Below are 19107 nucleotides of genomic sequence, written 5' to 3' on the forward strand. Positions count from 1 at the left end.
TGTATGAGTTAAAAATAGGATTTAATTTCATAAATGGTCTTCTACAAAGGTATTACAATAACCTACTCTTTTATGCTTACAAGGGGATGTAGCTCAGTGGTAGAGCGCATGCTTTGCATGTATGAGGCCCCGGGTTCAATCCCCGGCATCTCCACTTTTCCTCAAGATTACAGCAATATAGTGCAGATCAACAACATAATAATAAAAGAATCCTTAAAATGAAAAATGTAACTTAAAAGACACAATATATAGGCTATAGTAGTCTACATGTAAACTGGTAAATTTATTGATTTTTTTTTTCTTGCAATTTCTTTGCTAACCACAAGAGGTCTGACTGACTCATAACATTGATAAGGATGTCAATCAATTGACATTCAGATGATTTGGATGAGTATGAACAAGACATAAAACCAATCAATCAGCTTCCATAGAGTTATCAAAACGTGATTTGTATAATTGTGACCCAAAGTTTGTTTCTTCTTCTATCTTGTTTACTCCAGTCGTCATCTGGCATCTGTCAGCAAAGGCTACAAATGAAATTAAAAAGAAAGAACATCTGTTCAGCACTTAAGGTTTTAAAGTCACAAATGTAAATTTTTACAAAAAAAAAACATAATTAAATGCAGACAACAATATACAGTATAATGTAAAATGTTTTTCAGTCTATAAGATAATGTTGATATATATATATATATATATATATATTAATATATTTTAAACCATAATCTGCTGTGATGGCAAAGCTGAATTTTCAGCATCATTACTCCAGTCTTCAGTGTCACATGATCCTTCAGAAATCATTTTAATATGCAGATTTGCTGCTCAAAAAGAATTGATTTTATTATCAATATGAAGACAGTTGTGTTGATTCTTTGATAAAAGAAAAATGAAAAGAAAAGCATTTATTTGAAATATAAATCTTTTGTAATATCTTTGCTAAACGGAAGTGTCTATTCTTATAATTCAATTTTGGCATCTTAAAGTGAATGTCATCATACTTACCCTGTCAGTTTCATTCTCAAACTCTGGATTTTTCCATTTCGGATTGGACAGTATTGTCAGCACTACCAATCCAAAAATAACAACTAAAACACCTATTGAGTTTGCAAACAGAGCTTCAGCAGGCAGCGCAGTGTATGGTTCTGTATTGCTCCCATTTCTCCCGTTTCTGCAGATACATAATTGGTTGGGAACAGATACAAACAACTCAGCCGTCAACAAAACACACAGTGAATGAAAATGAAAATCATTAGATTTGTTTCATCACAATAAGCTTCTAATACTAGTTCAAATGGAAAAGTTATTATTTATCTGAATAAGGTAAATTACAGCCATTTCTTGTAGCTACGTGGGTGTGATTGTAGGATTGTCACTCACAACGTCAGTAGTAGTTTCTCATTGATCCCAGACAGGCTGGTGATGAGACTCAGGATGAAGATGGCCATACCCATCCAGATGTGGAGAGGTTTCAGGCTGGCTCTAATAGCCAAAGGGGTCCAGGGCAACAAGAAAGCGCAAAGACCCACAAACCACTATTCATTCAGAGGAGAAAGGCAGAGGAGATGAAGACAAGCATCATTGCATTGAAATGTGATGGAGCAGAACATACTTATGCAGTTTACCAAGCATGAAGCAGTGAAAATACTGTGACAAGTCAGTCATCGGGATAAATGGTATACCTGCAAAGTGAATAGAGCCACTGTGGAGATCCCAGTCCAGCTGTGTAATGAATACAGATGAGGGATGTTGTTGGCACTGTGAAAATCAAAGGCAGCGCACAAGCCTAGCACAGCCAACACCACTGCCATGAACAACAGCCCTGCATGGGCCAACTTACACCACCTCCTGCTCCAGGTCAGAGGAACACGGTACAGGATAATGGCTAAGAGAGAGACAGACAGACACACACACAGAGAAAAGAGAAAACTATCTGAATGTGATTCACAGTAAGTGTTTTGGACATGGTATGAACATGGTGGTACCATGTGTTTTTTACATGGTAGGCCTACCATGGTAATATATACCACGTACACTACCGCTCAAAATTTCGGGTTAGTAACATGGTGACAATCAATCACATAATTAAACCATCATATTTAAAACACATGTATTATATGAATGGAATTATATAATAAAATATCATTTATTGTTACTGTTGTTACTATGGTTACTACTACTGCTTTCGGAATCTTTAAATTTTAAAATAATTTTTTGTTTCTGTATTTTTCAAATATATATTTATATATTAATCACAGTATATATTTATTGAAAAAATATGATTTTATTTATGAAAACAAACAGAAAACAATACAAACTTTGCTTAGCACTGTTTTGAACAAGTATTAACTTAAACATTAAACATTATTTAAAAAAAACAAACATATTACTTTAGCTAAAGTATTTGTATCAATACTTTGCCTTTTGCCCCTGGTGAGATTTTTAAACAAAATAAACCATTTGTATGATTTATTTTCACACAAAATCTGTAATATATATATATATATATATATATATATATATATATATATATATATATATATATATATTATTAACCAACCTTTATGCTTTTGACAAACATTTGAACGGTAGTCTAAATAATACTAAGAATTATGAAAGTGGTAATCCGTCTCATGGCATGCTAAAGAAACAGTATTAGCCTACCATCTAAAACTGGTACCTCCAAAGTTTTAACTTTTTCTAACTGTTGACCTTTCTCCCATGTGAGTTTCAAAACAAAATGTCACTGCTAAAACTACAATAAAATAGTTATTGAATATCTTCCTTCATCTCCACATCTATGCTTCACAAACAAACACCTTTGCTCATTCACTATTCATATAGCAAATGACATACACAGCTTGAAAGACTGTCCATTAGACTAGCACAGCTGTTTGTGTTTAATTAAATCCTTGTTACCATTACACATTTACCTAAAATTTTGTTGTAAAATGTGTTGGAAAGTATTACTCACACACTTGGGGCACTTGCTCAGCACTGATTTTGTCAGGCGCATGTGACAGATCACATTTCATGTTCCACAACAAAGAAAGTTATAGAGGTTTGGAATAACATTTAGCTTAAAGGAGTAGTTCACTTTTAAAAAAACTTTTGCTGATAATTTATTCACCCATTCTAAGATGTCCACGTATTTCTTTCTTCAGTCGAAAAGAAATTAAGGTTTTTGATAAAAAAACATTCCAGGATTTTCTCTATATAACGGCCTTCATTTTGAACCAAACGGTTCAAGGCCCAAATGAGAGTTTCAAATTTTGATGAACGAGTTTAAACAGGAGAGTCACGAGCGCTCATCACAGAACAGAGCAAGGCGAGCATTTGTGCTTATAAAACTTAAACTTTTTTATTTATTTTTTTAAATGAGAGATTGTTTCGCTAGATAAGACCCTTATTCATTGTCTGGTGTCATTTAAAGCCCTTTGAAGCTGCACTGAAACTCTCATTTGGACCTTGAACTGTTTGGTGAAGTCCACATGGAAAAAATCCTAGAACGTTTTCATCAAAAACCTTAATTTCTTTTCGACTGAAGAAAGAAAGACATGGACATCTTGGATGATGGGGGTGAGTAAATTACCAGCAAAAGTTTTTTTTTTTAAAGTGACCTACTCCTTTAAAGGGGTGGTTCAGAATTTTGGACATCGGGTCTCATTTCCAAGTTAGCCTTAGTGTTATTTATCAGTGGAGACAGTTTTCAAAAATGTTCATCCAGTCGTGCAGTTGCATTCGCCGGTGCTAGGCTAGTGCGAGTCAATGGTAACTGCTAGCTTGCCATTAAAAACAGTTTTACCCACTCCACAGTACACCAGTAGCAAATAAATTATAGCACCAGACTTTCGATGTAAATGTCTGTAGAGAGAATAATGTTAGAAATCAACCTAAATCTCTTTAAACCAAATCTTGATTTGCTCGATTTAATCTTATTGTCATTTTGGAAAAACAATTGCTTTATTAAACAGAAATTATTATTGATTTTTCTCTTATGGGATTATCTATGGAGCAAGACCAAACCAGAAAAGGAAAGTGAAGATGTCTGCAGTTAAAACAAGAGAGCAATAGAAAAAGTGTTTACGTGAGACAGAAAGAGAGCGATTTCTTCTCACCATTTCCATATAACACCACAAGACTCGTCACCATGAGGACCGGGTGCCAGTTAAACTGCAGAAATGAACCATCCCAAGCGAACCCTCCTCTCCAGGTTCCACTCCACAGAAACACGAGTATCACACACAACAACCCGAGCCACACGCTCAGCAGAGAGAAAGACACAGGCAAACGCATCTGTGTAAAGCAGAAAGAAACATTGGATTGATTGGATAAAGCAATGATTTCAAAGCAAAAAAAATATGCATTTCATTCTTCATTTAAGGTTTTCATCTTCAATAGAGACATCTTCAATATCATCTTTATTATTCCTCAACAGTATATGGTAACACTTTATTTCGATAGTCCACTTTAGACATTCTACTAACTATAAGTAACTTTTCAACTACATGTCAACATTAGAGTATTATAGACTGTCAACTTAATATCTACCAACACTTTATTTTCTTGGTCCCCCAACAGACATTTAACTGACTATAACTTGGCGACTACAAGTAAACTTATTCTCTTAACCCAAAGCCTAACACCTAACCATAACCTAACAGTCTACTGACAGTCTACTATAATATACTAATAATCTAATGAGAGTTACTTGACATGTAGTTGAAAAGTTACGTATAATTAGTACGTCCAAAGTGACTATCGAAAAGTGGAACCCAGTATTTTTGTTACATGTTACATGTTGTTACTATAGAAATTACTATAAATTGTGCTTAATTATTTGGAACCCTAAACCTAATCATAATATATTAAGAACAAGTAGTTAATTATTGTGACTCAGTAAATATATATTAAATGATTGCACTGTAACAAAGACATAGAGTGTAACTGAAATGAAGCTGTAAAGTGACATACAAGTTATAAGCTTATAATTCTGTAACTAAACGATCCAGAATGTCTTAAATTTAGCTTATATAGTCACATAAATGACATATCCTATAGTCTTACCTTGCGTTTATCTTCCAGACATTCAATGGACATATTTTCTCCTCTGTTTTTCTCTGCGACTTTCTTTTATGTGTCCAACCCCAGAATTTTGAGATGTTTTGCAAGTCATGGTCGTGTTGTTAACTCATTCTCCTTGAAAGCTAAAAAAAAGTTTGAACAATTTTGCTTGTCTCACGTCTACATAACTATAGTGGAGCCTCAATTGGTGCCAAGCCTCTGTAATATATTATTTGAGGGAATTTATATATATATATATATATATATATAAATTCTGTGCCTTGAGTACTGGATAAATCACCCTTGCTTCAAGTTCTAAACACAGAACAGATTGCAAATGTCGTTTTTTGCAGTGTCATTTAGTTGTGAAAGCAACACAAAGGCGTTAGTGTCACGCGGTGATGAAGCGTATCTTCAGAATTTTTGTCACGCTGGATGTTCTTTTACAAGCTATCGTGAGACCAGATAGAATGCAAATATGATATGAAATGTCTTTTAGGAGTTGATATCTCACTCAACCTTTATCTAATGGCACGTATCCAGGAACTGACCTAACAAATTCCGAAGGAGATGAATGCATTATAATAAAAGTGCAATGTCATAGGTGGTCTTCATCTGCCAGTCACTTATTGTACTCACATTATCAGGAAATCAACCCATGTAATGGAATGACAGTGTGCTAGCTTCATTCAAATACCACTGGCCGCTTACTCACTTATCAAATTAAAGAAATTGCCATCTTCCAAGACCAAAAAACTGAGTCTGCCAAAAGTCACATGGTGTGCTTTCATGGTCATGAAATATGCTGTAACACAAGATGTACAAAGATCTGCATTGTTGTTCAGATATATTTGTTTACTCATTCTGAAAAGGAACCATTTCGGATGCATTTATCAAAGACATACAATTAAATGGCAGAATACAATAAAGGAGGATTTACTGGAGGCATAACTGATCATATATCATATATTAAAATGGACATTCCAGAAGGTAAAGGCACACAGAGACAGACATCTTTAATACAGACATCCTTGTTGTCCTCATCCTCAATAAACAGTGAAATATACTGGTTCTCTTCCCAAGAAAGCTCAGCGTTTTCAGAAACTAGGATACGGTAGTTTGGGATGTCGGGCCGAAAGCAAAACGTCTTCATTGTAGTATGAGGCAGCACAGTGTCCATCAAAACTTGGCCGGTGTATTTTGTAATGAAGGCTTCAACATCCAGCTTCTCTTTGCTTATAAAGGCTCGCATATTCCTGCTGCTTCTGTTTGACACGTTTGTTTTAGCGATTTCGTTGCCCATCGTCTACAGTCGCAATGTCTTCAATTATGCCTAATGACATAGTAGAACATAAATATGTAGTGCAAACATAAAATATAACAGCATCATACAAGTACAGTCAACCAGGGTTTCAGAACTGAGCTGAGAATGCCTTTTAAAGGGTTAATTCGCCCAAAAATGAAAATTCTGTCAGTATTTACTCACCCTCATGTTGTTCCAACCCCGTAAGACCTTCGTTCATCTTCGGAACACAAATTAAGATATTTTTGATGAAATCTGAGAGCTGGACCACTCTTGCATACTAGTCATAGGCTTCTTGAAGCTTGTCGGCCTTGAAAAGTTATTAAAGACATCGTTAAAATAGTCCAAGTGACTTCAGTGGCTCAATCTTAACTTTATCAAGCGACGAGAACACTTTTTGTGTACAAAAACAAACAAAAATAACGACTTTATTTCAACCATTCACTTCCGTCTCTATGCGCCTCTAGTCAGTTATTGTAGTGTGATTGCGTAGAGCTACGTCGCACGTAGGCTCACTATTGGCCGATGCTGGTCATGTGTGTGATGCGTGTGACGTACAATAACAGAAGCATACGTTATTAAACTAGTAAGCTAACTCAAGGCAGAGAGAGAAGTAAATGAATAGTTGAAATAAAGTTGTTATTTTTGCGCACAAAAAGTGTTCTCGTTGTTTGATAAACTTAAGATTGAGCCACTGAAGTCACTTGGACTATTTTAACGATGTCTTTAATAACTTTTCGAGGCCGGCAAGTGTCAATCCCTCAAGAAGCCTATGGACTAGTATGCAGGAGTGATCCAGCTCTCAGATTTCATCAAAAAATAATAATTATTAATAATTCATCTTAATTTGTGTTCCGAAGATGAACGAAGGTCTTACGGGTTTGGAACAACATGAGGGTGAGTAAATATACTGACAGAATTTAAATTTTTGGGCGAACTAACCCTTTAAATTCCAATTCAATTCCTGAATATGTGGTAGCAAACAGTATGCGGGATTGTGATTCAAATTTGAATGTAAGGAATTAGAAATAACTGAAATTCAAAGAAATGCATTTAACTGATCAAATTTTGAACTACAAAAGCAAAGTTTGACAAGACAACTTTGAATGTCAATTTAACAAAGTCTTTTTTGAAGGTTTAACAGTCAGAAAGATAAATAGACAGGATGGATGGAACTCATTCTTAAATTATTAAATTTGCACAAATCTAGCATCACAGAATTTGCTGTAAACATTTGAATATTTGACTGTGTGTTATTAAAATCCGCAACAATACAACTTTTTCATTTTAGTTTATGTTACCTCTAATAAGTGAAATAATTTCTTCATAATCATGAAAATAGGAATGAATGAAAGAATATGTGTTTTAGATGATCATTTAGAAGTTGAGCTTCTACGAAACCTGATATAACAGCAAGACCTAAAAGTCCCTGCTGAAAAGTCACTTAACCGCGGCTTTGGACTTTATGTCACACAACCTTCACTGTAAGGATCAAAAACAAGTATTTCATAGGAAGGTCCTCATATGTGACCACTGCTGAGGGTCTGACCTCCATCTGTGAATTGGATTGGCTTCTATTCTTTGACATCTTACTGGCAATAACTGAAGTGAATGCTTTGATTATTTCCATCAGTTTCTCTTTGTTATTTATCCTCACACTACCACCTTTCCCCTTTGTTATAAGTGATATTTGACTTTGATCGTGAAGGAAAGGATAGCTTCCAAGTTCCAAATGAAAGCGCGTTCTTTCTTTTGTACTGTTGTCACAAACCAAAAGACAACAGTATCTCTCTAATCAAATACGGTGTTAATAGAGTCATTATAAAACTGTGGCCCGGAATTAAATTTTAATCAAACATAATTTTTGTTTTGTTCACTAACAATTCAAATGTTTATGTTTTTAAATTAGCACAAGTGTGAAGAAAACTAATATATATGTATATATACATATATATATATATATATATATATATATATATATATATATATATACATATGGGCTATAAATTTGTGCTCCAAATCAGAATAACATCATTCCTACCTCCGTGGGTGTGAAGTTGCAGGTACGCTTTCTTTGCTGGCTTCAGGTTAGATATCAAGAGTGTCAGAGTCCTGGGAGACTTTGAACACAGATCATCTGCACGCTTTCATAATGACATGCAAATGTCAATGTACACTTCATTCTGTCACATGCTCAGAAAGACCTTTCATTTTGAAAGAAAAAAAAAAACAACAGTCCCATTGGTCTCCATTAGGCTTCCATTGAAAGTATTACAGCACATTTTAGACCTTGATCATATAAGTGACAATGTTCATTAAAGGTATACCTTGTATAATTCAATAGAGTAAATTTTATGCATAATTGACATGCTGTCTGAGGGGAGGGCTCCGAGCTCGGAATTTCAGAATGGAAACCAGAGTACTCGCCCATCCCAGGTTGGGATAGGAATAGTTAGAAGTGAGAAGATGGTGTGGAGGTCATGGAAAAGAGGTAAGTCTGCTGACCCCGCTTTTGCCAGCAGCTTGTGCCGTAGGATGGGAGTGCAATACTCAAGGCATCGGATAGGTAAGCCTTGTCGGCAGTCGGACGGAGAAAGACATAGTTCCTCGACCGGGAGAACTTTCACAGGATCTGACGGGCATCCTTGTTAATAAGACATCATGAATCTAACACATGACCATGTTAGCACATGACATGCTCTACTAGCTGAGACTGAGCATTACTGTAGAGCTATAATTTATATTTGATTACATATATATTTAGTCACCTCAGACATCGCCTGGGCAACAAAGGAGTGGCTCCGTAAAAAGCATTTCAAGGTCTTGGAGTAGACTAGCCAGTCTCCAGACCTTAACCCCATAGAAAATTTGTAGAGGGAGTTGAAAGTCCGTGTTGCCCAGCGACAGCCCCGAAACATCACTGCTCTAAAGGAGATCTGCATGGAGGAATGGGCAGAAATACCAGCAACAGTGTGTGCAAACCTGGTGAAGACTTACAGGAAACGTTTGACCTATGTCATTGACAACAAAGGTTATGTTACAAAGTATTGAGTTGAACTTTTTTATTTTCCACCATAATTTACAAATAAATTCTTTAAAAATCCTACAATGTGATTTCCTGTATTTTTTTTTCATTTTGTCTCTCATGGTTGAAGTGTACCTACGATGAAAATTACAGACCTCTCTCATTATTCTAAGTAGGAGAACTTCCAAAGTGGCTGACTAAATACTTTTTGGCCCCACATATGTGATTTCTGAAGGAAAATGACTATATATGACAACTGGAGTAATAGGTGCTGAATGTTCGGCTTAACCACAACAACAAAAACACTTTGCTAGTCAGGCTTCCAGTGTTAATAAGTTTTAAAACTAGTATCCTATGGCAGAACACAGTGAGTCATGTGTGGCACGACTATCAAACAAAGATAAGAGCTTGTTGCAAACGTGCAACTGCTTCCACACAGCTGTTGAGAAAGAGACACAATGAGGATACAAAGGCTTCTCAGCTTCACTTCAATGTGCTGGTATGTTTGGGGTGCGAATTTTCAGCCGGATCGACACAATGAAAAGTGGAACCACTGTGAAGGACACTTTTACAAGGGATGGGCCCATCTTCGACTGCTGCTTAAAAAAGCTTCTGTGGACTTCTGTTGTAGATGCCTTGAAGAAAAATGTATTTCCACTGCTATTTTTCCAACCTTAAGACATGTGCCATTTGTTTGGGCATATAAATTAGGCCATTCAGGGTTCTCCGATTGGTCAGAACAGGATCTCTTGAAGAATATCAAGATTTGGTATATATCACCATCGGTAAGGTCATATTTTTATCCTCTGATAATCTCTTGAATAATAAAAGGATCTGCAGTTATAAATATAAATTAACACATTTAATAAGTTTAAAATCCTAAATTCACTTTCTTTGCTTTATAACTCCTTTTGTATTCCATACAATCAAGATTTGGCCAAATGTTTCTTTTGATTGTATTATTTTGTTTTATTTCATTTTCTTTACAAAAAAGTGTTTTCTATTAACAATTTATGAAAATATCTGCCATTTGGCAGAAAAAAGAACATTGTCAGTATTAAAAAGAATCTCATCTGCATATTTAAAGTTGTCAAAGAATTATATTAAAAGAATTCAAAGTGATGTGAACAAGTGAACAAAATGAATCCTTTGATCCTTGCTCACTGAATATTGAATTATTAATGAATTAATCATTTAATAATTAATACAGTCTAGAATTATTTAAGTACAATATTTGTTAAACACAAAAAAGAGCAATAAGACATATAGTGACAGCTGAATGTCTTTATTGTTTTTTCATTCATACTTCTTATTTCTGCCATTGTTCCTTTTGCTTCTGACAGGTTGTTGATGATTTGCTCAGAGGAAAGTTGCACTCACTTCCTCCTCAAGTCACTTCAAGAACCTTCCCATCAACCACACATATTTTAAGTGGTTTGTTTGATCCCAATGCAAAATATATGCAAGTGGGGAACTGGCAGAACAAAGTCTATATTCGCTGGATTGCGTACCACCACACAAATGCAAAAGGGGTTAGTTTTGAAGGAGCGGTTGTCCAAAACAGTCAGGAGAAATGTACGTGGAAATGGATGATGGTAAAGCAACTGGTCGACATCCTTTCTGGAGTCTTTATGGCCAAACCCATGCAAACCCTGTTCAATCATCATAACATGGGACCTTTAAACCTGAATGGCATAAATAAAACTCCAGAAAAGATAGAGGACTACCAAGACACCGTAATGCCATGTGTGACAGGAACAACTATGCAAGTCAAAGAAGCAGAAAGTGGCTTTACTACAAAAAAACACAATACCGTCATTGCATCAGATGTGATTTCAGGCCTGTGCTCTTCGCTTATTCACCGTACTAGCACTGGTTTAAAGAGATGCCTTGAAAAGATGATGTTAGACAAAGTAAACTACACCACCTCTTCACCACTCGTGTATTTCTCTGTCACTAGCAAACTACGTAATGCCAGGTCAGACCATGAGACCCAGATCCCTCTTCAACTAAATAAAATCACTGATCACAGAAAATATATCAAACAAAAGCCACAAAACATAGTTGAACTCAGTGCTGATGAGAATTATCATTTTTACTATTTCAATGGCAAGATTAAACGTACAATGAACCACTTTGGACCTGCAGTATGAAATAAATAACATGTATGAAGGAGCACAGAGATTTTTTTTTCAGAGACAATGGATAAAAATACATAATATACCAGAGGCCAAAATTAAACTTTGTGAATTCTAAGGACTTTTTTGTGTTGGTCATATGTATTTATTTACAGCAATTATTCCTTTGAAAAGTCATAGGGGCCAATCATTTATATTATGTCTAATAAAAAAATAAAAAATAAATCACGTTCTTAATTTTTTTTTCCGTGTTTATAAATCAGAGTTTATTGTCTTGTAAATAAATAAATACACTGCATAGATTTAAGCATCCTTAAAAAACAATAAATGTACTTACATTTAAGCAACATTGTGTAAAGTTTTCCTACCTTGAAATCATTCTTTTCCCAATCAAAAATATTTTTTTTGTATTTGAAGGATAAATGTAATAAAATTTGGTGAGTTATTTGTGCTTTAGTAAGGTTTGTGTTTTAAAAAGATATATCTGCCTGTGGAGAAAAAAAAGAAAAATAGATTCTTGTAAAACAAAATCTTGCTCAATTTTCCCTTTTTCTCGTTTTGATTAATAGACAAAAGTATTGGAACACCTGACCATTACCAACATGGACTGTAATAACATCTAAATAGACATAGATATGGAGTTGGTCCACCCTTTTGCAGCTACAGTATAACAGCTTCCACTCTTTTGAAAAGGCTTTCCGCAAGATTTTGGAGAGATTTAAGGGATTTTTTGACCGTCTCTGTTCCACTTCTCCCCAAAGAGGATCGATGGAGTTGACGTCAGGGACTTGCCAACTTGCATTTTTCTGAGTCTTTTTCAAAGCTGAGGTGTGAGGCTAAACCAGGCTAAAACAGGGAGGTTTCATGACACATTAATATATGAAAGGTCTTCACACCTGACAGCCAGCAGTGTTTCAGTTGTGTATATGAAATTATATATACATATACCTCCGTCTACGTCAAGTATCTTGGTATTTCTGGAAATTGACTGTTTTGTGTACCATAACTCAGGTATTTTCCGCAAACATCGGGCAAACCTGAAATTAGAAGGCAGTTTCCCATGGCCAGATATTACCAGATTTGATCCTTTTCATGTGTACTGCTTAACATCGTGTAACACCACTGACTACCGAAGCAAGCCAAGTTTTATATACCATTTCACATTGACTTTAACATTTAATAGGGATTGAAGGTCATTTGCACAGCATTGGTTACGCTGAGAATAACATTACAATATATAAAGTTAATTTGTTAGGATTAATTTTGTCATGTCATGTGTGTGTGTCTCAGTAATTGTGCTTGGTTTTTGTTCTTTGCTTAGTTTGCATGGCCTATAATAAATGTCCACATTAAAGCTGGGACTGTAATTCCTTTAAAGTGCAAGGAAGGTGATGGTACGGGTAACATTATAGTCACCAGTGTCTTATCATATGTATATAGTAAAAGTCAGAGACTCAAATTAAACAGTGATAAGAAAATGATGTGACCGTCCTGTCTAACAGTTTGAAGCAGTAAATGAAGTGTTGCTGGAGCCTATGGAGTGATGAAGTTATGGTGGTTGTCTTTTTTTCTGCTTATTGTAGTTCCTATGTCTTTACAACTGCAGAAAACTTTTAAGACTTCTGTTCGGACTCCATGTCAAGAAATACTGTGCCAGGATTGGGCTCGACTTCAGTCTGCTCTTAAAAAACATGGTTACATGTGCAGATGCTTTATAGTGAAGTGTGTCTACATTGCAGAAGTGCGCTGGATCAATCATATGCAGTGCACTTGGGTTTCCAGAGGACACCATAAAGAGAATATAAAGACTGCAGTTTTACCACCAAAGGTAATGATGTTTTACAATATTTCATCATTTCAAATAGCAATTAAGCATTATAGTTATATTAGAATATTGACTCTTTAGTGCAATTAGGGATTCAATATTTTAAATTTTAGTTACAACTGGATTTTTTTTAGCTGTCTTTGAGAAAACCGTAACTAGGAAACATTCCACACTAGTATTCACCATAGTTTTGTGTTGAGGTTAATATAAGAAATTCAAAAGTTAGCTGAAATGTTTTAATAAACATTTATTAAATTTAAAAATTGATTTTGATATGATGTAGTATGCTATATTCTAAACACACTTATCCAGATACTTACAATCAATCTAGTAACATTAGACTGGAATTCATTTTTGTTATGGAGTTCCATTAGATTATCTCAATGCTGCACTAATACCAGAGCAAAAAAAAAAAAAAAAGACAAAAGATTCCAACTCATACATTTTCAAATTTTCCTGACAGATTATTGGGAGCTTTCTAAGAGGGAAGACACATTCATCTAAGCAAGGCATCACTTCAAAAAAATGTCTTATAATTGGTGTATTCCATGTTAAAAGAAAAACCATCACACAACTGAACAAGCAGTTAAAAGAAAAACCTATTTACTGGACTAATGACCATCATTCAGTTCAAACCTCAGATGAATTTCTAGAGAACACTTTCGAAGACGCCACTGGAAATAATGTATGGAAACAGGTGTCAGATCTAGCCAAGATGCTCAGGAATACTTTTCCATCTGCCACTCGGTTGAGAATAATTTTTAATCAAAAGACTTTAACCATCTGTCCCATACACCAGTCTACAAGATATTCACAACAGCACCAGGGAGCAGAAATCAAAATGAACGAGTTAGTGGAAAGTGCTATGAAAATCACATTCAATTCCAGTAATGATGCAGTCATCTATATGGAAAAAATACTCCAGTTTTTGAGAATGGGACTTCTCAGAAAAGAATACATTTTCCAAGCGAAAGCAAAGGACAGCACAGCTATATTAGACGATAAGTCAGGTGCTAAGATGTTAGCGACAGATAGAATGCTAACAAACGCCTCAGTTGAGAACAGTATAGCATCAGCAAATGAATCAAAACACAGAAAACAAGCCCCAGTGAAAACATTTAGGCAAAGAAGAAGCAAATGCAAACCAAGTACAATGACTGTCTTAACAGATGATGAATATAAAGCAGGTGATAACAAGGTGACTTTGACCAAGCCATTCAGTCAAACTGTTACAACACCACAAAATGTAGATGATAAAACAACAGAATCAAGTGTAAAAGAGAGTACAGAACATCTTGAAAAGAAAATCCGAAGTGAATCCGAAAATTCAGCCACCTCAAGAAAATTTGTAAATACTGTCACACGTACAAAACAACACATGGGAATTACAACAATGCCTGAAACAGACTTTACAACAGAACTGGAGAGACCGTCAGCAGAAAATAAAGGAAGTGAGAAGAAAACACAAAAACACAAAACAAGCTTTGGTGGCATTAGATTAACGAGAGAAAGAACAACATCAGAAAAAGGACAACTGGACAATTTAATGACAATTGAACCACGGACACATGAACCAGTAACACCAAGCACTTCCAGAGGAAAAGAAAAAAAGACTGGAATGACAACAGAGTTTCCTGAAACTGAATGCATAACAGAAATCGAGTTACAAACACCAGATGATAAAACATTGTTGGAGAGAACAGATGTCACAATCAACTTATCAACAAAAGAAGATAAAATGCTTTTAGAGAGAACAGACACCACATATGAAGGAAGACAATCAGAACCTGTTGATTTCATTTCAGACAACACTGTCTTAATAATCACGAATGAACCAGTGACACCAACCACTTCCACAAAAGATGTTGAAGATTTCACGGAGACCAGACCAGAGACAATAATGACAACTGAGTCTCTCGAAACAGAATGTGAAACAGAAATTAAGTTACAAACACCAGAAGACAAAACACCCGTGACCAGACCAGAGAAAATAATGACAACTGAGTCTCTCGAAACAGAATGTACAACAGATATTGAGTTACAAACACCAGAAGACAAAACACCCGTGACCAGACCAGAGACAATAATGACAACTGAGTCTCTCGAAACAGAATGTACAACAGAAATTGAGTTACAAACACCAGAAGACAAAACACCCGTGACCAGACCAGAGACAATAATAACAACTGAGTCTCTCGAAACAGAATGTACAACAGAAATTGAGTTACAAACACCAGAAGACAAAACACCTGTGACCAGACCAGAGAAAATAATGACAACTGAGTCTCTCGAAACAAAACATACAACAGAAATTGAGTTACAAACACCAGAAGACAAAACACCCGTGACCAGACCAGAGACAATAATAACAACTGAGTCTCTCGAAACAGAATGTACAACAGAAATTGAGTTACAAACACCAGAAGACAAAACACCTGTGACCAGACCAGAGACAATAATGACAACTGAGTCTCTCGAAACAAAAGGTACAACAGAAATTGAGTTACAAACACCAGAAGACAAAACACCTGTGGAGAGAACACACACCACATCTGAAGAAAGACAATCAAAATCTATTGATTTCTTTTCCCACAATTTTGAGTCAATAGTCACAAATGAACCATTGACTCCAACCACTTCCACAAAAGATGCCGAAGATTTCACAGCGACCATACCAGAGACAACAATGACAACTGAGTCTCGCGAAACACAACGTACAACAGAAATTGTGTTACAAACACCAGAAGACAAAACACCTGTGACCAGACCAGAGACAACAATGACAACTGAGTCTCGCGAAACACAACGTACAACAGAAATTGTGTTACAAACACCAGAAGACAAAACACCCGTGACCAGACCAGAGAAAATAATGACAACTGAGTCTCTCGAAATAAAACGTACAACAGAAATTGAGTTACAAACACCAGAAGACAAAACACCCGTAACCAGACCAGAGACAATAATGACAACTGAGTCTCTTGAAACAGAATATACAACAGAAATTGAGTTACAAACACCAGAAGACAAAACACCTGTGACCAGACCAGAGACAATAATGACAACTGAGTCTCTCGAAATAAAAGGTTCAACAGAAATTGAGTTACAAACACCAGAAGACAAAACACCCGTGGAGAGAACACACACCACATATGAAGAAAGACAGTCAAAATCTACTGATTTCTTATCCCACAATATTGAGTCAAGAGTCACAAATGAACCATTGACTCCAACCACTTCGACAAAATATGCCGAAGATTTCACAGCGACCAGACCAGAGACAATAATGACAACTGAGTCTCTCAAAACAGAATCTACAACAGAAATTGAGTTACAAACACCTGTGACCAGACCAGAGACAATAATGACAACTGAGTCTCTCGAAACACAAAGTACAACAGAAATTGAGTTACAAACACCAGAAGACAAAACACCCGTAATCAGACAAGAGACAATAATGACAACTGAGTCTCTCAAAACAGAATGTACAACAGAAATTGAGTTACAAACACCAGAAGACAAAACACCCGTGACCAGACCAGAAACAATAATGACAACTGAGTCTCTCGAAACAGAATATACAAAAGAAATTGAGTTACAAACACCAGAAGACAAAACACCCGTGACCAGACCAGAGACAATAATAACAACTGAGTCTCTCGAAACAGAATGTACAACAGAAATTGAGTTACAAACACCAGAAGACAAAACACCCGTGACCAGACCAGAGACAATAATGACAACTGAGTCTCGAGAAACAGAATATACAAAAGAAATTGAGTTACAAACACCAGAAGACAAAACACCCGTGACCAGACCAGAAACAATAATGACAACTGAGTCTCTCGAAACAAAACATACAACAGAAATTGAGTTACAAACATCAGAAGACAAAACACTCGTGACCAGACCAGAGACAATAATGACAACTGAGTCTCTCGAAACAAAAGGTACAACAGAAATTGAGTTACAAACACCAGAAGACAAAACACCCGTGACCAGACCAGAGACAATAATGACAACTGAGTCTCTCGAAACAAAAGGTACAACAGAAATTGAGTTACAAACACCAAAAGACAAAACACCTGTGACCAGACCAGAGACAATAATGACAACTGAGTCTCTCGAAACAGAATATACAACAGAAATTGAGTTACAAACACCAGAAGACAAAACACCTGTGGAGAGAACACACACCACATCTGAAGAAAGACAATCAAAATCTTTTGTTTTCTTTTCCCACAATTTTGAGTCAATAGTCACAAATGAACCATTGACTCCAACCACTTCCACAAAAGATGCCGAAGATTTCACATTGACCAGACCAGAGACAATAATGACAACTAAGTCTCGAGAAACAGAATATACAAAAGAAATTGAGTTACAAACACCAGAAGACAAAACACCCGTGACCAGACCAGAGACAATAATGACAACTGAGTCTCTCAAAACAGAATATACAAAAGAAATTGAGTTACAAACACCTGAAGACAAAACACCCGTGACCAGACCAGAGACAATAATGACAACTGAGTCTCTCGAAACAGAATATACAACAGAAATTGAGTTACAAACACCAGAAGACAAAACACCCGAGACCAGACCAGAGACAATAATGACAACTGAGTCTCTCGAAACAAAACATACAACAGAAATTGAGTTACAAACACCAGAAGACAAAACACCCGAGACCAGACCAGAGACAATAATGACAACTGAGTCTCTCGAAACAAAACATACAATGGAAATTGAGTTACAAACACCAGAAGACAAAACACCAGTGACCAGACCAGAGACAATAATGACAACTGAGTCTCTCGAAACAGAATATACAACAGAAATTGAGTTACAAACACCAGAAGACAAAACACCTGTGACCAGACCAGAGACAATAATCACAACTGAGTCTCTCGAAACAAAAGGTACAACAGAAATTGAGTTACAAACACCAGAAGACAAAACACCAGTGACCAGACCAGAAACAATAATGACAACTGAGTCTCTCGAAACAGAATATACAACAGAAATTGAGTTACAAACACCAGAAGACAAAACACCTGTGACCAGACCAGAGACAATAATCACAACTGAGTCTCTCGAAACAAAAGGTACAACAGAAATTGAGTTACAAACACCAGAAGACAAAACACCTGTGACCAGACCAGAGACAATAATGACAACTGAGTCTCTCGAAATAAAAGGTTCAACAGAAATTGAGTTACAAACACCAGAAGACAAAACACCTGTGGAGAGAACACACACCACATATGAAGAAAGACAGTCAAAATCTACTGATTTCTTATCCCACAATATTGAGTCAAGAGTCACAAATGAACCATTGACTCCAACCACTTCGACAAAATATGCCGAAGATTTCACAGCGACCAGACCAGAGACAATAATGACAACTGAGTCTCTCAAAACAGAATCTACAACAGAAATTGAGTTACAAACACCTGTGACCAGACCAGAGACAATAATGACAACTGAGTCTCTCGAAACACAAAGTACAACAGAAATTGTGTTACAAACACCAGAAGACAAAACACCCGTAATCAGACAAGAGACAATAATGACAACTGAGTCTCTCAAAACAGAATGTACAACAGAAATTGAGTTACAAACACCAGAAGACAAAACACCTGTGGAGAGAACACACACCACATCTGAAGAAAGACAATCAAAATCTATTGATTTCTTTTCCCACAATTTTGAGTCAATAGTCACAAATGAACCATTGACTCCAACCACTTCC

The 19107-nt window shown here is 36.0% G+C and overlaps 2 protein-coding genes and 1 non-coding gene across 3 annotated transcripts; 2 read left to right on the plus strand and 1 right to left on the minus strand.

Annotated features, from left to right (window-relative positions):
- Window positions 1-82: 82 nt before the first annotated feature.
- Window positions 83-154, plus strand: trnaa-ugc (transfer RNA alanine (anticodon UGC)). Its single transcript has one exon. It is a non-coding gene; the product is annotated as a tRNA-Ala (tRNA).
- Window positions 155-156: 2 nt separating this feature from the next.
- cyb561a3b (cytochrome b561 family, member A3b) lies at window positions 157-5375 on the minus strand. The gene is made up of 6 exons (XM_039688418.2): window positions 5065-5375; window positions 4116-4293; window positions 1680-1882; window positions 1378-1532; window positions 1003-1168; window positions 157-527 (listed from the first exon to the last, which is right to left on the minus strand). The coding sequence occupies exons 1-6, from the start codon at window positions 5095-5097 to the stop codon at window positions 504-506; spliced, it is 759 nt and encodes a 252-aa protein (XP_039544352.2). The 5' UTR covers window positions 5098-5375; the 3' UTR covers window positions 157-503.
- A 4472-nt stretch (window positions 5376-9847) lies between these two features.
- Window positions 9848-11657, plus strand: LOC148970795 (uncharacterized). The gene is made up of 2 exons (XM_089123923.1): window positions 9848-10174; window positions 10733-11657. The coding sequence occupies exons 1-2, from the start codon at window positions 9848-9850 to the stop codon at window positions 11540-11542; spliced, it is 1137 nt and encodes a 378-aa protein (XP_088980049.1). The 3' UTR covers window positions 11543-11657.
- The last annotated feature ends 7450 nt before the right edge of the window (window positions 11658-19107 follow it).

The sequence above is a fragment of the Pimephales promelas genome, chromosome 19 (assembly GCF_988280905.1).
Source record: "Pimephales promelas chromosome 19, fPimPro1.hap1.1, whole genome shotgun sequence".
Lineage (NCBI taxonomy): Eukaryota > Metazoa > Chordata > Actinopteri > Cypriniformes > Leuciscidae > Pimephales > Pimephales promelas.